Genomic DNA, 26,242 nt, shown 5'->3' on the forward strand with positions numbered 1-26,242 from the left:
TGCATCCTTTGTATCGAACGAGGCTGTTGCCAGGTACGAATTACAGGACCTGCATGAGGAGATGAAGGGGGTATGTGTTGGGCAATGTTGGGCAAAAGGCTGCGAAACCATTATGCGTCCCATCAAGAACAGACTCCACACGCAAAGACAGAGAGGGGAAGGGAGAGCGAGAGAGAGGCAAAGTGAATAACGTTAGTTAGCTAGTTAGTTAGGCCCGTGGCTCTGGGCCCATGATCCTGGTCTTGTTCATGCGCAAAAACTTGGCGCTCGATGCCCAGCACGCCAGATAGACTTTTGGCCGCGCCCACCGGACGCCGGCCGGCCGGACCAAGGCACCACAAAGGGTAAATTCGGTTGGCAGGTTCGGCAGGCCAGTCTGATCTGGGTCGCGGCATGAACATGTGCACAAACCACACGGGTGGAAAGTTCACCTTCCGCAGGTCCATGTGCGATCTTGTCGTCTGATGGTTTAGTCCTGTCTCCAGCAGGGTGGCCATAGTTCCTTTCATCGAGTAATGTTGGACATTTCCAACCCCACCACCGCCCACGCGAACCTTTTCATGACGAAAGCAACAACGGATGGCGGCTGCCAAAACCCTGTGCGCACGGCGAGCGGCGCTCTCGAGCCCCGGCCGGAGCTACCGTGGTGTGCTCGTATAGACAGGCGAACGGTGGCAAAGTCACTTGGCTAGGCTAGGCTGACCGTTACTCAACTGTCATTAACTAGAGTCAGTCACTTCGCGGGCTCCAACTAACCGATAGCAACTCGAACGAGCCTTGCCTTGCTGGGAGGGGACAAGCATAGCACAGACGACTCATTGTCAGGGAACATGTTTGCCATGGAATGTGCAAACGAGTCCTTTGCGTTTTCCTTTGCGTTTTCCTCTTCTTTTCCTTTGCTTTTCCTTTGCATTGGCAATTGTCATGGCAGTAGAAAACAACTTCTGTGTCCATCCTCGGACCGAAACAATGTAAATACGAAGCGCAGAGTTCAAAATGAATAAATGCTTTAAGAGAGCATTTGCCCTGTCTAGTAGAACAAAAGATGCTGAAAAATGACACGTGGGTCCTGCTTCAATCAGCTACTCTTGGGCTTCATGCCTCGACTCTGCTCCCACTCTCTTGCCAGCGACATGAGCTTGATGCCCATGTCCGCGCTCGCGCCGTCCTCGACCTGCTTCGTCCAGAACCGCTCGTCCCCCGTCACGAGGACCGACTTGCGGCGCTCACGCTCCGCAACGCTGAGATGCACGCCCGCGCGCTTGTTCGCCTCAATCTCCTCGAGGTACGCCAGCCGACGCGCGTACTGGGCGGCGCGCTCCCGCCGAATCTGCTCCGAGCCGCACTTTTCAAACACCCAGCGCGTGACGGCGCGCAGCAGCAGCAGGATATGTTCGCTGATGAATATGGTGATTGGTAGTGTCGTCCAGTTTGTGTTGATGCCATCGCTGCCGCCAAAAATGTGCACAATTGCGCCCGTCGAGATGCTGCCGATCCAGGTGAGCATGTCCAGGGACAGAATCCAGGGCCCGACGCCGTCGGCGCGCACGGGGTGCGGACGCTGGTGCTCGAGGCAGATCTTGGCAAAGTCGGACCGCAGCTCGATCCAGTTATTCACTAGAAACCCAAGTGGGATCAGCGGCCAGACGGGCGAGAAGAGGGCGAGATAGCCAAACTGCAGCACGAGTTCGGCCATGTCGTCGTGCACATTGTACGTGTCCAGCGACGACTGCGTCCGGCAGCGGCCCAGAAATGCGGCCTCGTCCTCGTCGTCATCAACCATGGTCAGCAGCATCGCGTGCTTGGGGTACGCCCGCCGGTAAACGCGGTGCCACTCAGTCACCTTGTGCTTGAGGTACGGCAGCACGTTTTCCTCAAAGAAGCTGCTGAGTTGGCCGGTCAGCGTCAGCGCAATGACTTCGTTGCGCAGCTTGTCCGCGTCAGCTTGGAACGAGTGCGTGGCAAATGTGTGCGCGAGGCTGGGCAGCACGGCGAGGACGGCGCGCTTGAGATGGGGGATTATGGCGTCGCCAAAGGGAATGTAGACGAACGCGGTGAGGAGGATAGGGAGATAGTTGGTGATGATGCTGAGGATGAAGAGTTTCTGCGTGTAGGCGATTTCGTGCGCGTCGGCTGTGCGGTGGTTCTCAAACGCGGTGAGGGCCTGGGCGACGCCCTCGAGAGACGAATTGATGTAGGGAATCGCGACGGCGAGAATTATGGTTGGTAAGTATTCCTATGCAGTGTTAGCCGCTCGAACGGCACCCTACGACCGCCGCCGGCATTCTTACCAGGTAGAACTGATGAGGGCCAGTATATGTCTCGGAAATGAGGACCTCGACAGCAAAAACGGCGCAGATGATGGCTCCGAGCGCCACCGTTGCGACCGCGATAAACGGTACCTGCAGCAGCTGCCGCGTAATCTGCTTCCACTTGGGAAAGTAGTGAATCTCCTGGCCGTTATCATCCACAATGACCTTCTCAAACTTGAACTCGGGCCTGTTGACCTTTGTCTTGCGTATGCCGCGGACATCCCACCGGATGCTCAAGTCGACCTCTTGCAGCTTCCAGTACTCCAAAAAGACGGTGCACCAGACGCTCGTGACGACTGCGTACGCGAGCGAGTACTTGGGTAACCATAGCCATGCCATGACGCCTGTCACGGCCGGGAATGTGAGGAAGGCAAGGTAGTGCTGGATAAAGGCAAAGTAAAAGGCAACTTTGGAGCCAAAGAGGTCGCGCACGCGGTCAAAGTCGGCCGTGGTGAGCCAGAGACGGCTGCTCAGGTGGCGCAGCAGCGCCTTGTTGGCGGCCTCGTCGTGGAGGGGGAAGCAGGACGTGACGCGGGACCACTTGCCGAGGCCGGGGTAGACGCCGGCGCCGCCCCGGGATTTGGGCCATTGGACGAGGTGGTACATGGTGAGCAGCTCTTCGGCTTCGAAGCGGCCGGCGACGACGGAGTCCTTGTCGCCGCCGGGGTGGACCTGCGTGACGGAGTAGAGCCAGTCTTTGACTCTGCAAAGCTTGTCAGCAAACAGTGGCCAGGGGATGTCGTTGTGGCACTCATCGGTCGTGTGTTCTTGCTCACCTCTCTTTGTATACCCAGTTTCCGAGCAGCTGTCGCGGGGCCTTGACAAAGACAAGAATCGAGCGGTCGTAGCCGGGGCGTACCTCGGTGTGCAGGCCAGCCTCCTCGAGGTCCTGGAGAAGCTCGCGAAACTCTTCGATGGCGACGTCATAGTCTATGAAACAAGACGGCAAGAGTCAGCATGTGCACAAGGAATCTTGCTCGCTCTCGGGATCGTCATTCGCACCAATGTCGGAAAAATCGTAGACAATGACGTATTTGTCGTTGCAGCGTAGCGTCGACTCGGGCTTGCGCGGCGAACTAGCCGCCGAAGCGTCGACGTTGAGCAGCGGAATCGATGTCATGCCCAAACTCTGGGGGGTTGTCAGACCAGCTGGCGATTTTGATATAAGGTTGTCGAATTGACTCCTTCGCTCTTCTTCTCTGTCGTCTGTCTGACAACCAGTCTTGCTCCTCCCGGCAATGTAGTGGCCAAGAAAGTCAAGGGGCCCAGAAATCACATTCGTTGGCCGAATGGCTGTCGATCCCGTGGCTCCCGAATACCGTGCCGTTTACTAGTGACTAGTGCGTTTGCAGGCTCCAGGGCGACTACATAGGTACGTAAGTACAGGTAGGTAGGTACAGTGGGTGTAGGTACCTAGATCCAAAAAGTTCGTCTATCGAGGCCATCAGGCGACCAACATTCGAGCTATGCACTGTATCAGCTGGCGCAGAAGCTATACACCGAGTTTTATTTTAATTCATATGCAAAAGTACTGGCCGATTTCGTCTATTATTGGGCGATGACCCAAATACCAGTTTGGCTGGCGCCCAAGTAGGTATGTACCGATCCTGTACCTAAGTACCTACCTAGGTACGTAGGTATGTAGGTACATAGGTACCTAGGTAGGTACCTGGTATGTCGCACTTGCTTCCCTACCTCCTGATATCCATCCACCTCCAACTTCGCCCTCGATTCTCCCTTATTCCCTACTCAGCTAGAAAACCTGTCTGAGGAGCGTCGGCATGGAGTTTGCCAAGAGCATGCCCGGAGACATGTACGACGGCAGTGTCGGCCACCACGCCCATATTCATCGCCACTGCGGCGCCTGCCAGCAGGCTTTCCAGCCTGACGAACGCATGGTCTCTTTGCACCACTTCGACGGTAGGGTCGACGCCAACGATGCGCAATGCGTCACCAGCCACGGCTACGCCCAAACAGGCCGCAGTAAGTTTGTGGCACATTGCAAGTTCCCAAATTGCCGCCGTTGTTTCGCCAGCGGGGAAACCGCCACGATACATGCCGACTGCTTCAATCTTTTCATCAACAGCAGCCACGGAAAAATAAGAGACAAACTCTTTAGGTTGTGGGTCACATCAGTGGCAGCACGGCCGTGGAGAGGCTGTTCTCCGTTGCGTCTCCCTTACAAAAGCAGCCCAAAATACATCTACGATACGGTCCAAAGTTGGAACGTGCCGAGTATTGGGCGACTCCCTATGGAGATTCTGCGTTACATTATCGATTACACAGCATTTCATATATCGTGGCGATATGCCGTAGTCTTGGAGCAAGCACAAACGCTCACCCACACGGAACAGGTGTCCCCTTTGAAGTCTCGGCGTTTAAGCGATATCCGAAGTTGGTCGCGCCGCGAGGCACCCGTTATTGAGTCAGAGTATGATGATGAAGCGAATCTAGTTCAGATCACCCTCGATTCTAGTGGTGTCAAGGAGATTTCTCGCGTCCCAGCCTCAGAAGCACAAGTTGCCGAAGCTAAAATTTCCGATTATGAGCTGTACATACTAGAAAAGCCTTCCAGACTCAAATTTGTCACTATAAGTTTTATGGTATACTATCCTTTATTCTCGTCCTACCCAAGCGTCCAAGAAGAACCTGCTAATCTTTGGGAATAGTATGGCCTTTGCCGCCTTACAGTTCCGGACAATGTCAACTTGGTCCTTTGGAACACGCCGAGACCAATTAAACTTCAAACTTCGCTAAATCTTCTCCCGGAACATACTTACACACGTTTCTCGGCCCTGGACACCCGTCTTTGTTTCGGAGTAACCTTTTTTTTTGTGGCCGGGTACATCACGGCTGTGCATGCCCATACAAGGCTTGTGCCAAACGCAATTCAAACATTTCAAACATTTACTGCAGGTATGCGAAAAGCCGCACTTTGGATCTATATTCCTCTGCCGCCGGCCGAATCTGTGCTCGGATTTGGCTTGCGTCATCTTCAGTACGACCAAAACAACCTACCAACCTCCGGCCAAAAGCTGAGCCCTTCTGTTCTGGTACGTGTAGATTGTCATCTTGGACCCTTTAGTAAAGAATCTAACCACTGATGAAAAAAGGTTGACTTGAAACGACAAGGCCTGATCGAAGTAGGCTACAAAATGAGCGGCAGGGTCCAAGACTCGGTCAGCCGAACTAGCGGGCGGCCATTGCTGCTCTATAATGTACGAGACCGCGAGACAAATCCGCCCTGCCCAGGAGCCACTACTTTTCGCTACGCCGGCATCGACGTGGCGGCGACTTACCCCAGGGAGGGCGATGTAGAGATTACATCCCACGACTCAACTGAACCGTTGGCAATCCCACCATTCAAATTCGCCTACTTTTCCTCGGCACCCCTGGAAAACGTAATTGCGGCAGACGTCTTTTCTGATAGCATATCCTCTATATGCAAGGGAATCTTGCTACGATACAGAAATGGGACAGAGAGATCTCTTGGGCAGTGCCGGCTCGGGTTTGACGACGTTGCGCACGTTGATAGCCCTGTGAGCATTCACTATTCATCAATTTCTTACAAACCTCCGTTGCAAAAATATGCAATCGGGGGCCATATCGTCCAGTTTTTTGATCGGTCGACCGAGATTTCAGAGCATGGAAAGGGTACGGCGGACGAGGGTGAAGAAATCAGGCATCATGACATGCGAGGCACAGTGGAATTCTGGTCTACCCGCGCCGACATGTTCCTGGCCGTAGTTGTATAAATTGTCATTAAGTGGCAGCTGGCTCCGGCATGTGCCGGTGCGTTGGTCAAGACTTCGAATCCTAGTTCCGAAGGTGGCTTTAGATGTGTATGTTAACAATTCTATACATCTACATTCGTAAAATAAACAGAACGCTAAATAGAAAGACTCCTCTTTGTATTAGTTATCTTCCTATTTTCTTTTTCTTATTTTCTATCTCTTCTCCCCATTCCTGTTCGCCTCTTTCTCATTTTTGGCTTTTTTTCTTTGACTTTTTAGTTCTTTGTGTCTCTTTATTGCATTTCTGAATTCTTTCCTCTTCCTCTTTTTTTCTTATTGACTGTCATTGTGCATCTTTCTCGTATTCAATCCATCGCGAATTTCGCCGACTTGATACTTGTAGAGAGTCCATCTTTGACACAGCCTAAAGCTGAGTTGGAGTCGTACTCCATGTCCAATACCGGTGACAGCGCCGTTCCTCTATCTCATAATAATGATAACATCGCCGCTTGGTGTTTTCATATACAACAAACGATGGGACCCAGTCATTTGGGAATATTTTGATCGAACCGCCATCAAAAAGCCGGCAGACGAGTCCCTGTTGCTCCACCTTCAAAACATCCACTTGCATCGCGCTCTGAGCATCGATCAAGATGTTTGGAATCCTTCCATGGACAAAATCTTTCACGTATGCCTCGGTTGGTCTCTGATTCTGCCGAATATGCTCCAAAAGCCACTCAAATACGACTTCATTGCCTCGCACGTTGAGATATGTATGCTTGTTGCCACAATCCCAATTGGCGGGGAAAATGGGCCACAGGAATACATCTTCTTCCCGGCCTTGTCCAACCTGCACATCTTTTTTTTTCATTCAAATAAGCCCAGACTCTGGCATTCGGCCCGAATACCGTCATAACCCAGACGGCGGTGCGTCCAGTCCTGTCGTACATCAAGTGCTCCATGCCCGCTGTGAAGCCTTGAGACTCGACTTCTGCCATATCGAAACCCAGCGAATTGGCTTTCTTTGCCTCACCCCATAGGATTATTGGACACAGGTTATCCTCTCCAGATCGTTCCACCATGAGATCAACACGCCGAAGGCTTCCTGCTTGGATTGGTGGCGCTTCCGTTAGGACGAGGAAACCTTTTTCAAGAGGGAATGCCTTCGATAAGATGTGCCTCCATAGTCCCTTGGTAGCCCATTCATCAAGAGTCAAGGCCCTAGAATATAACTTTCGTAGCGACTCCCCTTCCCCCGGCCCTAACCAGTTGAAGAGAGGCATCGTCAAGAGTTCAGTGGAGTGGGTGTCGATCTGGGTTGTTGGGTTCTGTAAAGCTAGTCTTTATGACAGGCTCAAAAAAGAAGTGCTCTAGAAAAGGAAGTTGAGGGACTCTAGGCTTGAGAAATTGGTGGTGAGTCGAGTGAAGTGGCGCGAGGGGGTCGCTCGGTCTTTATGATGCAAAGACTCCAGCAGTTGTGACTGTCCCACCTGAACAAGGCCATTCTGAGAAGCAATACATAATAATGGGACAGTCTATTAAAAGTAAACTGTCTGCTTCTCTACTTCGCTGGCCGTCGTCACAACATTCAGGTGGCACACCTGACAGCAGTCGCGCGCGACAGACTGGCGTTACCTTGAAAAACTGACAGGGTTCCGAATGGACAGCAATAAGCCAATCACCGGCTCATTTTCGACTTGTACCCAGCTGCCTCATTCTGCGGCGGACTTTCGACCAACACGTGGTTGGCTCTCGGGCTGCCAACGACAACCTGCAGCAAGCCTTGCGGAGGCGTATTGACACGTAACCAGAATGTCATCCTTATTTCAAGACATGAGAGAAAATGGTGGAGGGTTGGACGTATTCAGCTGACATGACAGCGGCGTGCCGGGTTTCGTCTTGAGCTCGACCGTCGCATTTGTAGAATCGTTTGTAGAAGCACGTAGCACACAAATAGCAGAGTGGGGATGCTCTTGTCCAAAGTCTCTAGCATGTTCGATTTCTTTGAAATGATGTTAAAGAGGGAAAATCTTTTCTATGGACGACAGAAGCTTGGTAGCCTGTTGCAAAATGTCAGCGCCACGGTGCTGCTGCCTAAAGTGCTGCAGTTACACGTGTACAGTCGCCAAGAAGTTTTTATATTTTAGTGGCAAATACAGAAACTAAACCCCGGTATCGTTTTTGTTTTTCATATTATTACTGCTCCTACAGTCAAAATTAGCGAAGCCAGGACCGATGACTCTTTCGCTGCTCTCTACCTCTTCAAGCTTCTACTTCTTTCGGCTTGCGTTAATAACAGCTATTCACAGGTTCCATTGTTGGCAAACGAATCCCACCCATCATCTCAAATACCTGTTCAATAGCTGCTTCTCTGCTGCGCACATCAATATATGTGGCCGCCTCATCACTGTAGCTCCCCTACGTAGGAAGATTCGGCCGAAGTCGTCTCGCTGTCCGTGACGTCAAGGGGCCCGCTTGTCGCTCCAACGGGGACAGGGTGGGGCAACTGGCCTTGACTCGAAAACCATCGCTATCGTAGTTAGATATATGCGGACCGAAACAAATAAAAAAATCTTCGTTTTATTTTCTATTCCCTCTTCATGCTTGCGCAGAGTATTTCAAGAAGAATCAAATTGCTACAGACATAGTCGCCAATATATTCCGTCATCATGGCCCCACCAGCGATCCCAACCATGCAATTTTGCTTAGTTGCCCTCAACCTGCTTGAGGAGGCCGGCGAGGTTGATGCTCTTGGGGCGCTCAATGGGCAGGCCCAGGGCGCGGTCCCAGATGAGCTGGGCCAGGGGGCCCAGGCCGCGCGAGACACCAAAGGTGGCGGTGTAGTACAGGGTCTCGTGGAAGCCGTAGTGGTGGAAGAGGACGCCGGAGCTGCTGTCGACGTTGGGGTACGGGTTCTTGGTCTTGCCGTGCTTCTTGAGCACCTCGGGCGCGATGCGGCTGTTCTTCTCGACGAGCTGGAACACGGGGTCCGCGGCAATCTCGGGGCGGGCGGCGGCGTAGTCCATCAGCGCCTCGAAGCGCGGGTCGGGCTTGCGGAGGACGGCGTGACCGTAGCCGGGGACGACGCGGCCCGAGTTGAGCGTGGACCAGAGGTAGTCCTCGACGTCCTTTTCAGTGTGGTCGGCGGGGATGTTTTCTTTCATCTGGAGGATCCAGCGGAGGACTTCCTGGGCAGCGAGGCTATAGTACAAGGTTAGTCTTTTTTTTTCTCCTTTTTTTTGAATGAGAGCAACGTACCCGTGAAGAGGACCAGCCAGACCCTGTAGACCGGCACTGTACGACAGGAAGGGGTCGCTCAGCGCGCTACCGACTAGGTGGGTGGCGTGAGCTGAGACGTTGCCGCCCTCATGGTCGCCGTGGAGGGCGAGGTAGAGACGGAGGAGATCCTGAAAGTTCTCATTCTCCTTTCCGCCCTTGCCGAGGAGGGCGGCATAGTTGTAAGACCAATCCTGGTTGAGGTCGACCTCGGCAGGCAGGGCACCGCCGCCCTTGTAGGCGTTTTGGTAAATCTTGGCGGCAATGGTGGGCAGCTTGGCGAGCAGGGAGATGCTGTCGTCAAAGGTGGGCTCCCAGTAGTCGGCCTTGTTGAGGCCCTTTTCGTACGCCTTGGCAAACTTGGACTCGTAGTTGAGCGCCGAGACGGCCATGGCGAACTGGGTCATGGGGTGCAGGTCGCGCGGGAAGTCGTCGAGCATCTTGGAGACAAAGGCCGGGATGGCGGCCTGCTCGGCGAGCTCGCGGGAAAAGACGCGGACCTGGGCCACCGACGGGACCTGGCCGGTGAGGAGCAGCCAGAACATGGCCTCGGGGAGCATCTCGGTGCCCGAGGTGCCCTTGGGCAGCGCCTGCTGGCACTCCTTGATGGTGCGGCCGTGGAAGCGGATGCCCTCGTTGGCGTCGAGGACGGAGCCCTCCCAGACCATGGCCTTGAGGCCGCGCATGCCGCCGAGCGTGTTCTCGACCTTGACCTCGCCAATGACCTTGTCGCCGTGGGCGCGCACCTTTTTGAGCAGCTCGCGCTTCTCGGGGATGGCGGCCTTGAGCGTCGCCTTGAGGTCGGGCTCGGCGGTGGCATAGGCGCGGGCGCCGCCGAGAGCGGCACGGGCCAGGGGCTGAAGGAGCGTTAGCGAGAAGCAAATCGGTTGGGTTGGGTGGTGGTGATGTGGGTGCGGCGGGCAGAACGCTGCGGGTTGTTTGTTTGTTTGTCGCGAGTGCGGGTGGGCTTGTTGCCATCGTTGACCCATGACGTACCTTGAAGGAGCCAATGGCTCGAGCAGAGGTTCTCAGATTCATAGCCATGATGTGCTGGTTGTATATGGTGCGTGTTGGGACAAGGACGAGAGATGATGCAGCTATCTCGATCTCTGGAGAAGAGAAACGTGGGGTTAGCCGGTGGTCGGTGCGATGCGGGCAAGGCTGGGCCGAGACAGGGTGGTTGCTGGTAGTGACAGTGCTGGAGGGGACAACTCACAGAGGAGAAAGGTGCGTGTTGGGCGGCACTCACACACACACAATGATAAAAAAAAGGTATGGAGGGGGGAAAGAGATGAAGTCGCGCTCGGTCAGAGTATGCGAGACTTTTTTTTCCCTCTCGCCGGAATGCCAGTGACCGCCATGCGCTCGCCCCGGCCGCAAAGAGCCTGGGGTCGGCTCGGCGACACGGATTTTGGTGGGTGCCAGACACAGCCGAGGGAAGCCGGCTGAGCGGCGCACGCAATTGGCCAATGGCTGTGGCCAGGTTTTTGCTCTAATTTTTCTTCTTTTCAAACAATTGGCCATTTCTCCAACCGTGGCCTCTGCCGTTAGCTTTGAGGTCGGGTTTTCATCATCTTCCAATTCATCGCGCAGAACCTCTCCCGGCTCCTTGTAGGCCGCTCTACGTGCTGGAGCGGACGGCCGGGCGAATCTGACCCTGACATGTGCATTGCCAATCCACTTGCGTTTGCTGGGACTCAGGGACTGGACCTGGGGCCAACGGCAGCCCGACCGACTGCCGCTTGGTGAATATAGCCGAGTTGACCAGCCAAATCCACCAGGGCAGCCCCCGATCTTTGCCGAGTCCTAAGCCCAGCAAACTCGCACAACCCAGCTTATATATGTACTAGGTGCGAGGGCAGATAGAGGAGACAGGAAACAGCAAAATATTAGTAACTGACAGCACACTCGCTTGCCAAGTTGCAGGCGTTCCAACGACCATTCCGAGGACTTGCCGTCATTAATCAGTGTTTAGGCAATATTAATATGGCTTCTTTGACGTCGAAATGGACCGACTTTGACGGCCCGGGTTCTTCGGAAGAGGCCAGCATAGTCCTCCCCAACAAAGGGATCATATAAATTTACAATACACCAATAGACGTATCATAGCAATAGCAGGTGCCTTGCGTTTAAGCACGATGTGAAGTGGATGCTGTCAGAGACTGTCGTCAAGACGCACGGTAGGCTATTATGATATTGTACAGTTGATATACTGATAGTTTCTGTGCTGTAAATGATTCCTTGCCCTCGCTGGTCTTTTCGCAAGCCCAAAGGCGCACCACGCTTCATTTGAGGTGCTGTTCGTAATGGTATACCGTTTACACGTATCGAGGTCGCGACAAACTTGGCCTTTTCAGAAACGCCCTATTATCTGTCGGTCCTTTCACGTTGCAAATGTATCGAGTTTGGAGCGATTACGTCATGGGCGCTTTTTTCTGTCGCTGCATAGCTGTCCGACTCATTGGTCGATGGGCATTCCCCGTTGTCTGCTCACCTACCCTGGAGTGGTGGCCGGAATACGCGGGGTTGATCTGGATGACGGGAATGGTGCGGGGATAGGCCCGAATCGAAAGGGAGGCACATGATGAACGAGAATGTGGAGGAGAAGAAAAGGACAGATTGCGAGTCAGACAAGCAGCAAGACTTCGTGACGAAAAGTCAGTGCCGTCACTGAGCAGGTGAAGCCGTTCGCTACCAAGCGACTGCCGATTCATTACTCGACATACGAGTTTGTGCGCGGCAATGGGCGCGTTCATCTGCATCACGCAAAAGAATCGCATCATGAAAGTAGACGGGAATTCCCATGGCACTTGCACTGGCAACTATTCCTGCACCTCAACAGCGTTGGATGGTGAGCAGCGCCGAAGACGGGGGCTTCACCGGGGTACCCCAGCCAAGTTGGAGCGGTGCGCGCCGCCCGGGAGCGAGCGCGGCTCCCAGTGGACGGTAGCGCGGCAACGTGCTTCGTGCATAACTGTCCTACCAAAATGGCCCATGGCTATAGGTACAAAGACAATCTATCGAATATGATTTTTGGGTAGGGTAGGGAATGGGAAGGAATAAGAAAGCCACTGGCGCCTTTGCTGTGCATACATATGCCCGCGAACTTGCGGGACTTGCATCATGTTGGGCGCTCTACCTGGTTAGAGCGCGCTGGTAGAGTTCGTCCCAGGCGGGCCTTACAGCGCGGTCCCCTCCCCCACCAATCCACCCTTGATGGTTGGTGATGAGTCCCGGATGACACAACCAACGTGCACAGTACTACGCGATCCATTGGCACAGCCATTGCGCAATAGGATGCTGCATGAAAGTATCAAAGAGAGCAGAGTCATGCAAAAGAATGCTTTACAGGAAAGCAATATCGCATCTTTGTTCTGTAGTGCCTTTGCCGCGCTGCCTCGAGGTTCCTTATCATGAGCCCTTGTCAGCCTGCTGGTGCTGGGGGAAGAAGCGGACAAAGGCCTTGTCAACTTCTCCAACACTGAGGATCCACCCGGCGGACCGCACTTGCAGCGACTTGCAGCGACTTGCAGGGCACTTGCAGTGATGTTGCAAAAAGTACAGAGGATTGGGCGAAGCCGCAATGTGTAGTTACATGGGTAGGTAAATATAGGCACGAGTAAGAAAATATAATATCTGCATCAATTTACAGGTGCGATAACGGCGCTCTGGAACCGCATTGCTCGAAGTACTGAGACGAGGACGTACCACTGTACAGAGGCAGGAGGTACCTACCTGTACCCAGCCTTGGTGCCATGACGCGCTGCCTCGACCTCGACAAAACGTTTTGCCGCCTTCACCAGCCTCACCAGCCTCACTAGCATCACCTCCAATCTTATCTTGTGACCAATTGCCGCGAGACAAGACTACAAAACCACAAAGACCCTTCTCCCCAACACACCTTCTTTATCCACACAACGGACACTTCTTTATACTGCTCTGCACCGCGCCTCACGTCCCATGCCCGCCGACCCTGAATGCCACCTTATCCCACTTTCAAGCTAAAGCGTAACCTTGCATCTGCCCGCAGTCGCTCCCCCGCCTTCTCCAAAAGCTCAGCTTACCTGCCTCATTTACCTTGCCGCCAAGCAACCTAGCTACTCGTCCAGCTCTTCCATTTATTGACTCCTTGCCGCCGCCTTTGCTCCTTCCCCATTCTCCCCTAATCTCCAAGTTCCCCAGACTTTCTTCCTCCTTTTTTTCAAATTTGTCGACCCTGAAATTCCCATCGCCTCCTTGCTACAGCTGCCGCCTGTCTCTCTGGCACACTTGTCCCCGCCGCCATGACGACACCGAACCCCAAGGCCCTCACGGCCCAGGACCTGCCCAAGCTGCTCGAAAACGACAACCGCATTAAGCTCGCCGGCCTCGATGTTGACGGTATCCTCCGCGGCAAGGTCATCTCCAAGAAGAAGTTCCTCTCCGTCGCCGAGGCTGGCTTTGGCTTCTGCTCCGTTATCTTTGGCTGGGACATGCACGACAAAACCTACATGCGCGAGCTCAAAATCTCAAATGCTGAGAATGGCTACCGCGACATACTTGCCATCCCCGACCTGTCCACATTTCGGAGAATTCCCTGGGAAAACAACATTCCTTTTTTTCTCATCAGCTTTGTCGACCCCGAAACCAAAAAGCCCATATGCGCCTGCCCACGTGGCCTGCTGCGAGAACAACTCGAGCGCCTCCGCAGTAATGGCTACGGTGCAATGGCTGGTGGTATGCTCCCCTGACCTGCTCGCACTTGCAAGAATATGAGTTGATTCAACTGACCGCCTACCATAGCCGAGTACGAGTTTTACACCTTCAAGACGCCCGACTCCTCCAAATCCCCCGCCGCTTTCTTGCTACAAAACCCCCACGATCAGCTACCTTCTCTCACAGAGGGCATGTTTGGCTACTCTCTGAGCCGTCCCGTCCACAACAAAGACTACTACTACGAGATCTTTGACAGCTGCGTCAACTTTGCCTGTAACATCGAAGGCTGGCACACAGAGTCGGGCCCTGGCGTCTTTGAAGCTGCCCTCGAGTTTGACGAGGCCGCCGAGATGGCCGACCGCGCCAGTCTCTTCAAATACGTCGTAAAAAGCGTCGGAGCACAGCATGGTATTATTCCGTGCTTCATGGCCAAGCCCAAGCAAGGGCTGCCTGGAAACAGTGGCCACGTGCACGTCTCTCTTGTTGACAAGGACGGCAAGAATCTGCTTGCCCGCGACACCCCCGACGAGAATGCGCAGTGGAAGGACATTGCCCACCTCTCCGACCTCGGCCGACACTTCCTCGCCGGTATCCTTGTCGGCCTGCCCGACATTATGCCTCTCTTTGCGCCGAACATCAACTCGTACAAACGCCTGGTGGAAAACTTTTGGGCGCCCGTCACCGTCTCTTGGGGCCTCGAGCACCGCGCCGCCTCGATTCGTCTCCTCTCGCCGCCCACGTCCAAGCCGTCGGCCACGCGCTTCGAGGTCCGCGTCCCCGGCGCCGACACGAACCCGCACTTTGTCATGGCCGCCATCATCGGCTGCGGCTGGCGCGGCGTCGAACAAAAGCTCGAAATTCCCTGCCCGCCCCTCGCCTTGGGCCAAGATGTAGGCGGCGACGCCGACATGGGCGAGCGCCTGGCCAAGGGCCTCAAGGAGGCGACGGAGCGCTTCATGCGCAAGGACAGCATCGCCCGCCAAGTCTTTGGCGACGACTTTGTCGATCACTTTGGCGGCACCCGCGAAAACGAAGCTCGCTTATACGACGAAGCCGTCACTGATTGGTATGTCCCTCTCCTCGTCCTACATGCCATGATGACCTACCTCAATGTCGACTACGATTGCTAACTGCATACTAGGGAAATGAAGCGATATATCGAAACAGTCTAGAACGCGGATTTGGACATGAAATAGGGTGGCAATTTTGATTTTAGCCGTGTATTCAATTTTTTCTTTACAATCTTCGATGGTCTATTGATGCAGTTTTGCAAATCGTCAACCATAGTGACACGCATGCCTTGCCGTGATAAGCATCGTTTTGTGACGCAGAAAACAGCAATCTATGAAAATCAATAAGCGTACTCCAACTTGCTCATATGTATTAAAACAAGGAAAAAAAAAGGAAAAAAGAAAGTCTCTCCTCATGCCATACGAAAACGCAACCATGTTTCAGCCGCCCGCCGCCGCCCACCTTTCCCCAATCTGCTGCATACCTAGTAATCACCGACGCCCCGTTGAAATAAGAAAAAGAAAGAAAAAAACGGGAGAAAAAAAACGCTCATGTCTTGCCAAGGCGCAACGTAGATTGGCAGACAGTTTGACGTGCTCGCGGCGTGCGGAGTGCGTGCATATAGCCGAAAAAAAACCCCGAGACATTATATCTTTTCTTTTTCTCACGTTTCCTTGGCGCTGCCGTTACCACCACTACCCTTCTTCTTCCGTGTGCGGTCGTCGGCTCCGTCGTCGCCTGGGCGCCACTGCTCGGGGCGAAACTCGGGGTTGCCAAAGTGTGCTCGGTTCCAGACGCTGTTCTTGAAGGTGGTGGTGGTGACGTTGAAGGGGAGGAGGCCGAGGAGAGCAGCGCGGCTGCTATCCTCCTCGTAATTGTACTGCATCTTGGTGAAGCGAATGTTGCACTCGGCCTCGGGCGCCGTCGCCGTCGCCGTCGCTGGAGGTGGTGGCGCCTTGGGGCCCGGGGACGTGAGCAGAGTGTCGGCAGCGGGATGGGACCGGCCGCGTTGTACAATCGGCGCGTTCGAAGAGGCGGCGTGCGTGGGAAGCGGCGGCATCCACTGTCCGTCTGGTACAAAAGAGCCACATGAGGAGGACGGCGGCGCGGGCGTGTGCATGATGTTTGGGGAGGTCAAGGTCGACATGCCGGATGGGGACGCTGACGGGAGAGATGCCAGGAGGCCAAAGTCGGCCGTCGAAAAGGCGCCTAGACTACTGTGCGTGCTATTGATGGGGGTATGAGAATAGACATCCGTGGCGCGATTGACCATGATATCGGCCACCACCACCGTGGGCCGGCGGTAGAGGATGTCGTAGTGGTCAGGGCGGTAAAGTAGCTGGATCATGGGCCCGAGGACGGCCGGGTCTTTGGTAATGGCTTCCTCGGGAAAGCGGTAGGTATTGACCTGGGCGCCGGGGCTGCGGTCGAGGTAGGCAATCTCGAGGACGAGGTCGAGGGGCTTCAGGAGGCAGTTATAGAGAGCAATGATGCCAAGCTGCTCAATCTCGCGGTCGGGCAGCTCGACCGATTGGCTGCAGTAAGCGCGGATGCCCTGGCCATCGGGCACGAAGGGGTCATACTGGTCCGCGTGCGCCTTGAGGTGGGTGGCGGCAAGCAAGCGCAGGTAGTAGATGAGGGCGCTGCTGGTGGCCGGGTCTGTCCAGCGGTCGTGGACGAGGGCATGGGCAGCGGCCGGGTCGGTCACACACCCTGCGAGCGTGCGGAGCAGGCCGATGGCCTCATCGGCCCAGTCCTCATAGTAGTCGTAGCCGCCGACAGTGCCGAGGAAGTGGTTCATGCTCATGAGGCGGGCTGCCTCGCCCTCGACCTGGTCGGCGTCGCCGGCCTCGACGAGCTTTTCAAAGTAGCAGAAACCGATGGCTGTGGAGAGAGTGGTGATTGTTAGCAGAGAGCAGGAGGTTCCATGGAGAGGACCAATACATGCCTCTCCATCCGCAGTTGCCATCGCCCTTGACGCGGCGGTATGAGCCGTAGGTTTGAGGTAGGGCCTGGATTTTTCATTGTTAGAACATAAACACGGGCGGGGTGTTTGCGGGCGTGGAAGTACGTGCCATTGTCTTTTCGACGTATACTGGATCCGCCTTGGCATACTCTTCTACAATGGCCTCAATGGGTGTCTTATCGCCGATGCTAGGACCCTGGGTGTTTGGTGGTCAGTGATGGTTCACGGCTGTGGCCAGAGAAAGAAGACGACAGAGGTAGACTCTTCGCATCACCTGCTTACATCGAGATTTGGCTGATAGGCTCTGGCCGCTTCTTGTTGGGCGGCCATGCCGTGCTCATCGGTGGTGGCCATGGTGAGTGGGCGGCCTGGGAAGCGGTGCACGGGATGGCTGTGGAGGGAAGGGGGATGGTGAGTGCGCGGATGAGGCTGCACAGGGAGATGGCGATGGTGGTAGTCGAGTTGCGGGTGCGCCGCTGCTAATAACGTCGCAGGCGGTGGTGCAACTGGGGGGTTAATATTTGGAAGGTCGATGTAGGCGTTATGGTGGTGGTGGTCTTGACGGTTGTGCTGGTGCTCCTGACGTTGGTGGTGGAGGTGGTGTCCCCGCGCTCCTGCAGTGCTCGTTGCCCCTGCCCCAACTGCTAGGGCCACTGGCACAGGCATCATCGCGGGAACCGGCTCTGGGAGAATTGCCGCCTGCATTCCCACGTGTGCGGTCGCGCCGTGGTCCGACGGCGAATATCCAGGCATGGCTGAGTACTGTCGGTACTCGCCCGTTGCGGCGTCGACGAGGTAAAACTGGCTTGGAAGCTGCTCCGAGGCGTCATCGATGAACGGATCTTGCGAGGATGGCCGTTGCTGGCCCATGGTCGCTCGCCCAACGATCTACTGGTAGACTTGCGCGCTGATGACCGTAAATGGTGGCAACTGGATGGGAGACACAGCTTCTACCTAGGTACGCGTATCCCAAGTCGCAACGGCGATTGCGTGGTGATTTTCTCCGACTTCCTCAACAAACAGCTGCGGCTGCTCCCGAGCGGCACAGATGAACTTTGACTTCCAAAGAGGTGGTTCACAGCTGAGCGATTGAAATATATGCGCATCCAAACTATTTCAACAAAGTATTTGTAATGTCCCTGCTCACCCTGGTATGACTGACCCCTCGTCAGATCTGCCTGCCTGCGGATAGTAACCACCACGAGCCTGTCGTCAGGCGGCGGGCCGGCCGGGCCAGGCAACTTGGGGCTTATTTAGCGGACGATCACTGGCGTTGTCGCCGGTTCAAGTTTATTTAACTAGCGTCTGCCGGGCGACGCTGCGGCTAGGATATCTTGCCGACCGGACCAGTCCCTTGCCTGTAGATTGTGTTGGATCGCGGGCACCGATTTATTCAACGTGTGGTCAAAGCTTCTGGATGGTCGCTGGCGGTGTGCTCGAGCGAAAAAGAACGCGAAATGTCGCGATAATCACCTTGTTCTCGCAGTCGAGTCGAGTCGACGAGCGTTTGTTTCTGCCCTCTAGTCTGTCGTCACCCAGCAGGCGGGGTAAAAGTGCCTGTGTGCTGCTGGCAAGATCACTTCAGGTTCTGAATCGATTGCCCAAACTGCCAATGCGTCAGACGTGACTTTTAATGATGCGAACAAGATGGAGACCGACCTGTGAGAGAAAGACAAAAGCTAGTTGTAGTGCAACTACAGCGGCTCTGAAAAAGGCTGGCGATATCAAATGGCGAGCCAAGAAATACAAATGAAAAAGGTCAAAAAGGCGGTGGTGGCAGACCGCTGCCTTGGATCAAACAAATACGCAAAGATATAATCGTGCAGAACACGTTCAGTAGTTGAAACGTCTGCATGTGAAGGTAATGCAAAATACACCCTTGAAATATATACCAGCGCCACGGCCAGCAAAGACACACCAGCTTCTTACCTACACGCCATGCACAAACCTGGAAGGTCTTCATAGCAAGACTTTTGCCATGCTAACTACTTACTAACTGGCCAGCAGCCGTCCAACCTCTCCCATCCATCCCCGGCAACAGACATGCGCTATTCGTGTCGGCATAAGGCGAGCAGCCGAGCAGCCCTCCTCGTCCTCGTCCTGCTCCTCCTCCGCCGCCTGCGCACCAACCTTGCACCTGCACAAGCCTCACTGCGGGCAAGCTGCCACCTTCGACAAACGCAACAATGTGCCACTCTGCTACCTTGAGTCCGACTGGTTTTTTCCTTTTTGCTTTCATTGCTCACGTCCATGCCGCAGCAGCCAATCCCAGCCCCCTTCTACAAACGCCCACGAACTGGTACGACGGACAAAAGGGAAAAAAGGACCAGGCCACACAGCCTTGCGCTGCACCGCATCACAACGCGGCCTGGCGGCGGCATGTCTAACAACAGGCTGGGGGACGGCGCACTGCAGCCACATTGCAATTCATTCCTTGCAACTGCCGCTCCTGAGCACGACGGGAACAGGTGCAACGCCACTCTGGCCTCCCCCCCGCGTCCTTTGCCAGCGCTCTGCCAAAGCACGGATGCTTCAATCAGGGCGTAGTTGCGACGTTTGCGGCCCGAGCCGGTCAATGGTTCATGAAGAGTTAACAGGGGCTGAACTCGGAGTAAGTTTTGTGCTTGCACTGGGGGCCAGATGTCGATAACCCCTCCGCTCTCGCAGGCTGGGGCAAGGGTTGCCGATTTTACGAAGGGGTGTGTGCGAGAGGCGGCAGCAGGCTTGATTGCGCGCCTCTTTCTCAGCCCTAATATTATGCTCTCGCATCAAAAGCCCATGGGCTGATTTGTCCTTGGCTGCTCCATTTCCTGCACTCGTCAGCAGGCCCTCGTGTCGCTGCATTGATCACCAGTAAACGAAAAAGGCCCCCCCTGGCTTGCTCTGGATCTCGCTGCTCGCATCAGCCGTGTACAAGGGTCCCGAGAATGCGGTTCTGTGGTTTCCTCTACCCGTCAAACACGCCGCCACCACGCCACACGTTGCCACGCAGGTCAACCCCCAGTTGCAGGTTTTGCACCACGAGTCACGACAGCGTGCATTGCTCGACTGCTTTACATGGTTGCCAAGGTCTGTCGGAGGAAGACGAGAGGCTGCAACCGGGATCGAGGGGGACTCTGCCGTGTCACGAATTCATACTATCCACAGCTGGCCGTTTCTCTTTCTTCCCGACACACACGCAAGGTCGATGCCCAGCAAATCGACCAGCCTTGCCAGCTCGGGGCTTTTTTCTCAACTGCATGATGCAGGGAGGCGGGCTTGCCGCGCCACGCCCACCTTCGAATAGAAGTTGCGCCCTTGCCCCCAGCTTTTGCAGCCCCTGCCGGGCGACGTCCGCCTTGGCGGATGGCACGTCCACTCGCTGGCATGGTTGGTTCGCCTTCTTTTTTCCCTCAACGTGCTGGTCGGATAACAGGCCCGAAGGAACTTGCCAAGCAAGCCTCCATTCGTCACCTGGCTGCTTACTGGTAGCCTTTCGATAACGGCCTTGAGAAGCACTGATAGGATCACACACTGTTACACCACACCCATACCCCCGACTGAAGTTTCCATCATGATGCCTATTTTCTCTGTGTTTCTCCCTCCATGTGCGACTCGATCGAATCCAGCCTCTCGCACCATCCTAGACGGGCAAACAAGACGAAGAGACCCTCTGTCTCGTCCCTCGGCCGAGCTCCGTACATTAGTCAGTGGACATTGACCTAGATGTGGGTGGGTAAAGGAATCGCATGGAGGAAAGCAAAACGTGCCTTGGCGCACACGAACACGCATAGCAAAGACACGCGCACCTCGAGACCAGTCCTTCATCTCACTCTGCAGACGCAACTGCAGTGGCTGAATCAATGTCAGAAGTAACCGCACATTCCTTGTCATCGCCATCCTGCCCGCGCGCGCCGGCCTCATTTTCGTTGTCTTTCTTTCGTGGACACATGTTCGTATCCACAACACAACCCCTTGACCAGAAATCGTGGTTGGGTCGCACGATGCGCATCTTTTACTACCACGTCGCCATTCGACTCGGTCTTCTCAGCTGCACCGCCGCCGCCCTACCCGCCGAGCTGGGCCGACCAGGGCACAGCATCCACGCAGCCACCCGCGTGTCCTCGGGAGCCAGACGTTGATCAAACGAGGTTTTGAGAAAAAGAAAAGCGATGAACCAGCCAAAGAAAGGTTGCGTTTCATGCTGGGCGCATGGAGGAGGCTTCGTCTCGACCTTGTCCAGTCTAGTAGCTAAGTAGCCTTGCTGACACCGATTTGCGCTTTCGTGGGCGAGAGAATCGCACTCCCCAAATCAAGGGCATGTTTGCCGCTGGTTTATAGAGATTTGCTGCATTTGAGAAGCTTGTGCTCGCATTTGTCATCATCACAAGGTAAATGAGACGCGACGTTGGGCTCGGGGGGTCTTGGGGTCCGCACAAGTTCGTGATACTGTGGCGGCCCTCCATCGATTACCACAAGCCGACCCCGAACCCGACAGTTTCCGACCTCAACCGCTTTGTCTCGTCATCCTCGTCGGCAGTCAACAATTCAAGGGGCCGTCACACAACAGACTGCCACGCTACCAAATGCAAGTACATCTCAGCAACTGCCCGCTGCCGTGCCACAAGCATTGACGAAACACAGCGCCCAGCATAACAACTTGAAGCCAGATTCACATAGTCTCTGACAAACAACACCAGAGTCCGCCTTGCACTGCCTACTCTGTTTCATCCGATGCGGCGTACCGGAGAGCTACCACAGCCCGCAAAACTGCTCGCTGCCAGCTTGTGACAAGTAGCGACTCGTTTCGAAGTGTCATGTTTCATCTCGGTTCCTTGGATCACACATGGCAACCTTGTGTATCTGCTTTTCTGTTGCGGTCCCTCGAGTACATGCTGGCTCCCACACGCTGTCACCATCCGCTTGCGCCACGATGGCGCCTCTAGGTAGGCGTGTGGCATGCAAGAGGACGAAAAAAAGAAACCGGCGTCTTGTGCAATGACATGATATACAAGCAGACGACGACACTTTCGTGTATCAAACAACAAAAAGTCAAGAAGAGTACCACTGTTTCTAGTCTAGACTGTGTGTACAACCATGGCCGGTCATACGCTGGAGGGTCATACACTTGAGCTGTAGGACCTAGATTGTGCATCTCTGTATGCAAGCCACCTGCATGCATTACCAGGGCTGGCATTTCCCGGCGAAGTAGTTTGTCATCTATAACATGGCAAATACACCCAAACTCCATTCTTCATCAATACGACGGAGATGTGGCTAAAAAACAAAGCAAGGAACAGAACAGATCATGGAGTGGATGACAAGTTGTCCCTCAAGTTCAGAGCTGGAAGCCCGTCTTGGTCCGTAGGCCGTACCTCCTGCCTCGTCCCATTACATCTCCATCGTACATAGGTCCTTCGTTGATGGTAGTTTGATCTGCACTCCGGAAACCATCCCCATCCTGGAATACCGCACCAAACAGATCGGAGATCGATTTGGTTAGCTGGCTCATTGCTTTGACTCGTTCCGCATCGGCGACGGATGTAATCTCCAGTATACCGTCCCGCTGATCAATATGGCCATTAATCTTGCCATCGACAATGAGAAAACCTATAATGTCCTGGACCTCGGGCTCCGAAATCTTGAGCTGTTTGGCGATGCACTCCAGCTTCATCCTCGTGTAAGGCGCAATGAGCTTCAGGACACCCTTTGTGCGCATATTGCGCGTGACTTCGTCAATGTTTTCGGCAATAAACGGGTCCGCCAGAATGTCTTGATTGTTTTGCAACACCTTTTCGTAACCGTGCACGTCATCCCGCTGATACGAATCCACGAGCTCAGTCATGGCTGAGATGCGGGGATCAGACTTGTATGGCTTCGTCTCTTGCGAGTCAAACGGGTTAATGTCCGACTTCATGAGCATTGTCGTGAGCAGGAGATACTTGAGAACTTGTATGCGTTGAAGCGAGCCTGCTTCGTCGTAGTTGCGGAACGATTCGAAAAAGTCGCCCTGTGCCTCCTTCCAGTTCTCTTCACTCATGTGCATTTTGCCGCCGCACTCTCGAATGATCCCCATAATTCTGGGATGTGGTACAGCGGATTTGACCTTGAGTGCACGCTGATATAGTGCTTTCAGTTGTTTGTTATTTTTTGTCTCGGCAAGCATCTGAATCTCGAGGGCATAGATTTCCAGCGAGTATGTCCCCTTGCTCGGATCGTCTGTTCCGTCCTCTTTTTGGCAGGCTTTATGCAAATCTCGGAGTTTCTTAGACACGGTAGCATATTCTTTGCGATCAAGTAATAGCTTGACAAGCTTGATGTTGGTCTTCAGCCACAGCCGTTCGTTGTTGGTACTCTGGAAGCTCTGAAGCGTCAACGAGTAAAACTTCTCCATGCTCTGAACCGCATCGTTTCCATCAGCACCCTTTTCAATGTAGTCTAGCATATTGTTGATTGACTTTTCCGAATAGTTTCGTGTGACAGCGGACTTGACATAGGTGAGGAGTTCTTCGAAATGGTTCGCGGCCTGTTGGTGTTTTCTATTAGCCTAGCAATTTCATCCAACGCATCGAGAACGAACCTCGGAGTATCTGCCAAGCTTGAATTCCAGCTTGATTGCCTGCTTCAGGCCTTTAAATCCCCACTCGCTTTTTTCAGGTTCCAGTTCGGGGATTGCAAGAAACTCGTCAACGGCCTCCTCCGGGTTGCTGAGCTTTAATTGCTTCGCGTTATAATATTTGTTCTCGATGTCGACATCGCCAGATTCGTCGTCCTCGTCTTCTTCGTACTCGAAATCATATCTGCGCAGTCTGTTAGCGATGACATAGGACGACACCGCGTTTGCCAGCGCTCACTGCTCCTCATCTGACTCCTGCATGAAATCCTCATCGTCAGACATGTTGTGGATACTTGAATGAAATACACAGTAGCGTCAAGAGGGGTAAACAGAAAAAAGAAAAGGCGTGTTTTGAAGGATGTCGACAGCACGGTGATGATGGAGACGGAGAGCTGTTGCGGAGCGAGCGCAGCCTGGCAGCGGGGTTGGCGTCTGTAGCGCCCCCACTATCGATAGTACTGTACCTAGGTAGCTGTTGGTGTAAACGAGCGGTGCTGAGGTGAGACCTTCTTATTGGGAAACAATACCTAAGTATGAAACGATAAGCGAAATACAAATTATTGATAACCACATTTTGAGCTTCAATCTTGGGAGTTGTGCCCGATACCGCTGTGAGCACTTGCAATAAGAGAGCAACGAGCGGGGGGGGGGAGAATAGATTGCAAACAGGCGAAAAGATTATAAAAATGTATTATGAGAAAGTAATTCAACTTCGAACAAATACGGTAGGCAACTTGAATAGAAATATCCCCAAGGCGGAAAGTGCTGTCAGGAGAGCAGTAAACATGAACGGAAGACCAATCCAGACACCACCAATATCCATGCCACGGTTGAGAAGCCAAGCCAGAGTGGGAGCCGAGACCAGGCCTACGATAGATTCAGTTGTAGCGATGACAGTATTGAGAGCCCCGATTGTGTGCGGCTCGACAATGATGGAAAGGATGGACCGGAATAAAGGCGAAAAGCCTGTCGCGAAGCTGTAAATGATGAGGGCTAGTAGACAGAGCCAGCCTACCGGCGCAAAGGCAATGAGTATTGTGCCCAGAAACGCAAATATTGCGGACACACGGGCGATGAATAGGTCGCGCTGGAGTGGTGAGCGGCCGCGCCGATTCAGAGCCCAAGCTGTCGTGGGCAATACAATCATTAGCACTCCTAGGGCGAAGAAGTTTTCGATGGACACAATATATGTAGCCTGAGAAAAGCGAGTTAGTGAACGAATCGCCTACTTTTGGTGCTGGAATAAAAACATACCGTTGACCATGACCAATGGTATCGTTTCGTCATATACTGCAAGAGGTCGCTGTCGAAGACCAGCTTCAATGGGTACACTAAAGCATTACACACCATGAGTAGCATGATACCCTGCGAGCCGAGCAGAAAACGCCAAATGTGAGCAAAGTCACTGCGCGCAGAAGCCAGTGCGCGTTGGATAGCAGATTTGGCCGACACTTTAGATATCGGCTGCGGTGCAAACTCCTCTGCCCTCTCGCGGGGCAGTCTCCTCTGCTCAGCAACTTTCCTCAAATCAAGAGTTTCGGGAAGCAAGAGTGTGCAGACTGTGCCAATGCCTAGCAGACCGATGCCTATATACAGAGCTATCCATGGGTTCACCCCGAGGAGGAACGCGGCCAAGGGCGTGGCTGCCACGTTGACGATGCGAAGCACGGCGTTGAGCTGGTAAAACACCATGGTTCGTTCGGCGGCGGGCGTCACGTCGCTGAAGAGTGTGTAGCACATGGCGCCGGCCATGGATCCGCCTCCGCCGAGGAAGTAGGCCAGGTTACCCCAGAGAATTGCCCATATGTTGAGTTTATCGGGCAGCGAGACTAGATTGCGCGTTAGAGCCGATGATGGAAGAGTAAACTGTGACAAGGATGCAGAAGGGTTGAAACGTACGGACAAGGATTGTCCACGCAATTTTCAAGAAACAGCCGAAAAGAGAGGCAAAGATGACGATTCGACGACCATATTTATCGGCAATAATTCCAAAGGGGATCTGCACCATAATTGCTGTGCATCAAGTCAGCGTCCCGAGCAAGATTGAAAAGCAGTCTGGTACTTACGAACAATCATCTCAGCCGACACATCGACAGCAGAGACCATGGACAGGACTTTCTGCACATCGTTTTCCTTGCATCGGCTGTCTGGAGGAGAAAGCGCGTTGAGCTGGTGGTCTCTATAGACATTTCTGCAAATGACATCCTCCATAATTTCCTGCAACGCAGGGCCGAAGAGTCGTTGGCTCACGGCCACCAGGGTCAAACACAGGCCGCCGATAAGACTGACGAGCAGACGCAAGGACGGCTCAGGGACCAGCTCCGCGGGCCGATCCGTGGGCAGGAGGGGCGTGTTTTCGGTTTCCTGGAGCTCGCCGAGGTCGCGAATTCTTCTGTCGCGCGGCGCGCGGTCATCGCCGGCCTCGTCGTCGGCACTGCATCCGGACATTGTCGGCAGTCATTCACAACCAATACTGCTTCTAATTTCGACCCTGTTGGCTCCTGGAAGTTTTGTTTATGCGGGCGGCATGCAGTGATGCTGTACGGCGGAACGAAGAAAAAAAAAGTAAAACGACTAAAAGGAGGAGAGAAACTGCGCTTCGTACGTTGTAAAGAGAAAAGGGAAACGAGTAACAAGTTGGCCGGCGGCTGCT

The 26,242-nt window shown here is 54.1% G+C and overlaps 8 protein-coding genes across 8 annotated transcripts; 2 read left to right on the plus strand and 6 right to left on the minus strand.

Moving 5' to 3' along the window:
* Positions 1–1,078: 1,078 nt before the first annotated feature.
* Positions 1,079–3,432, minus strand: CCM_05693 (uncharacterized protein; the record flags this gene model as incomplete). Its single annotated transcript, XM_006670837.1, has 4 exons — positions 1,079–2,236; positions 2,292–3,015; positions 3,089–3,242; positions 3,315–3,432. The coding sequence occupies 4 exons, from the start codon at positions 3,430–3,432 to the stop codon at positions 1,079–1,081; spliced, it is 2,154 nt and encodes a 717-aa protein (XP_006670900.1).
* A 661-nt stretch (positions 3,433–4,093) lies between these two features.
* CCM_05694 (uncharacterized protein) lies at positions 4,094–6,067 on the plus strand (the record flags this gene model as incomplete). Its single annotated transcript, XM_006670838.1, has 4 exons — positions 4,094–4,295; positions 4,449–4,915; positions 4,982–5,365; positions 5,426–6,067. The coding sequence occupies 4 exons, from the start codon at positions 4,094–4,096 to the stop codon at positions 6,065–6,067; spliced, it is 1,695 nt and encodes a 564-aa protein (XP_006670901.1).
* Positions 6,068–6,379: 312 nt separating this feature from the next.
* CCM_05695 (uncharacterized protein) lies at positions 6,380–8,039 on the minus strand (the record flags this gene model as incomplete). The annotated part of the gene is made up of 4 exons (XM_006670839.1): positions 6,380–6,526; positions 6,573–6,896; positions 6,955–7,374; positions 7,920–8,039. 4 exons carry the CDS (start codon positions 8,037–8,039, stop codon positions 6,380–6,382), a joined length of 1,011 nt encoding a protein of 336 aa, XP_006670902.1.
* A 712-nt stretch (positions 8,040–8,751) lies between these two features.
* Positions 8,752–11,264, minus strand: CCM_05696 (2-methylcitrate synthase; the record flags this gene model as incomplete). Its single annotated transcript, XM_006670840.1, has 4 exons — positions 8,752–10,179; positions 10,319–10,505; positions 10,578–11,128; positions 11,220–11,264. The coding sequence occupies 4 exons, from the start codon at positions 11,262–11,264 to the stop codon at positions 8,752–8,754; spliced, it is 2,211 nt and encodes a 736-aa protein (XP_006670903.1).
* A 1,641-nt stretch (positions 11,265–12,905) lies between these two features.
* CCM_05697 (glutamine synthetase) lies at positions 12,906–15,147 on the plus strand (the record flags this gene model as incomplete). Its single annotated transcript, XM_006670841.1, has 4 exons — positions 12,906–12,921; positions 12,975–13,049; positions 13,568–14,038; positions 14,105–15,147. The coding sequence occupies 4 exons, from the start codon at positions 12,906–12,908 to the stop codon at positions 15,145–15,147; spliced, it is 1,605 nt and encodes a 534-aa protein (XP_006670904.1).
* A 545-nt stretch (positions 15,148–15,692) lies between these two features.
* Positions 15,693–17,864, minus strand: CCM_05698 (ubiquitin thiolesterase; the record flags this gene model as incomplete). Its single annotated transcript, XM_006670842.1, has 3 exons — positions 15,693–17,040; positions 17,069–17,190; positions 17,277–17,864. 3 exons carry the CDS (start codon positions 17,862–17,864, stop codon positions 15,693–15,695), a joined length of 2,058 nt encoding a protein of 685 aa, XP_006670905.1.
* Positions 17,865–22,311: 4,447 nt separating this feature from the next.
* CCM_05699 (COP9 signalosome subunit 2 (CsnB), putative) lies at positions 22,312–23,871 on the minus strand (the record flags this gene model as incomplete). Its single annotated transcript, XM_006670843.1, has 3 exons — positions 22,312–23,499; positions 23,554–23,773; positions 23,828–23,871. The coding sequence occupies 3 exons, from the start codon at positions 23,869–23,871 to the stop codon at positions 22,312–22,314; spliced, it is 1,452 nt and encodes a 483-aa protein (XP_006670906.1).
* Positions 23,872–24,295: 424 nt separating this feature from the next.
* CCM_05700 (MFS transporter) lies at positions 24,296–26,037 on the minus strand (the record flags this gene model as incomplete). The annotated part of the gene is made up of 4 exons (XM_006670844.1): positions 24,296–24,784; positions 24,844–25,418; positions 25,489–25,602; positions 25,656–26,037. The coding sequence occupies 4 exons, from the start codon at positions 26,035–26,037 to the stop codon at positions 24,296–24,298; spliced, it is 1,560 nt and encodes a 519-aa protein (XP_006670907.1).
* Between the last annotated feature and the right edge of the window lie 205 nt (positions 26,038–26,242).

Source organism: Cordyceps militaris, assembly GCF_000225605.1.
Source record: "Cordyceps militaris CM01 unplaced genomic scaffold CCM_S00004, whole genome shotgun sequence".
Taxonomy (NCBI): domain Eukaryota; kingdom Fungi; phylum Ascomycota; class Sordariomycetes; order Hypocreales; family Cordycipitaceae; genus Cordyceps; species Cordyceps militaris.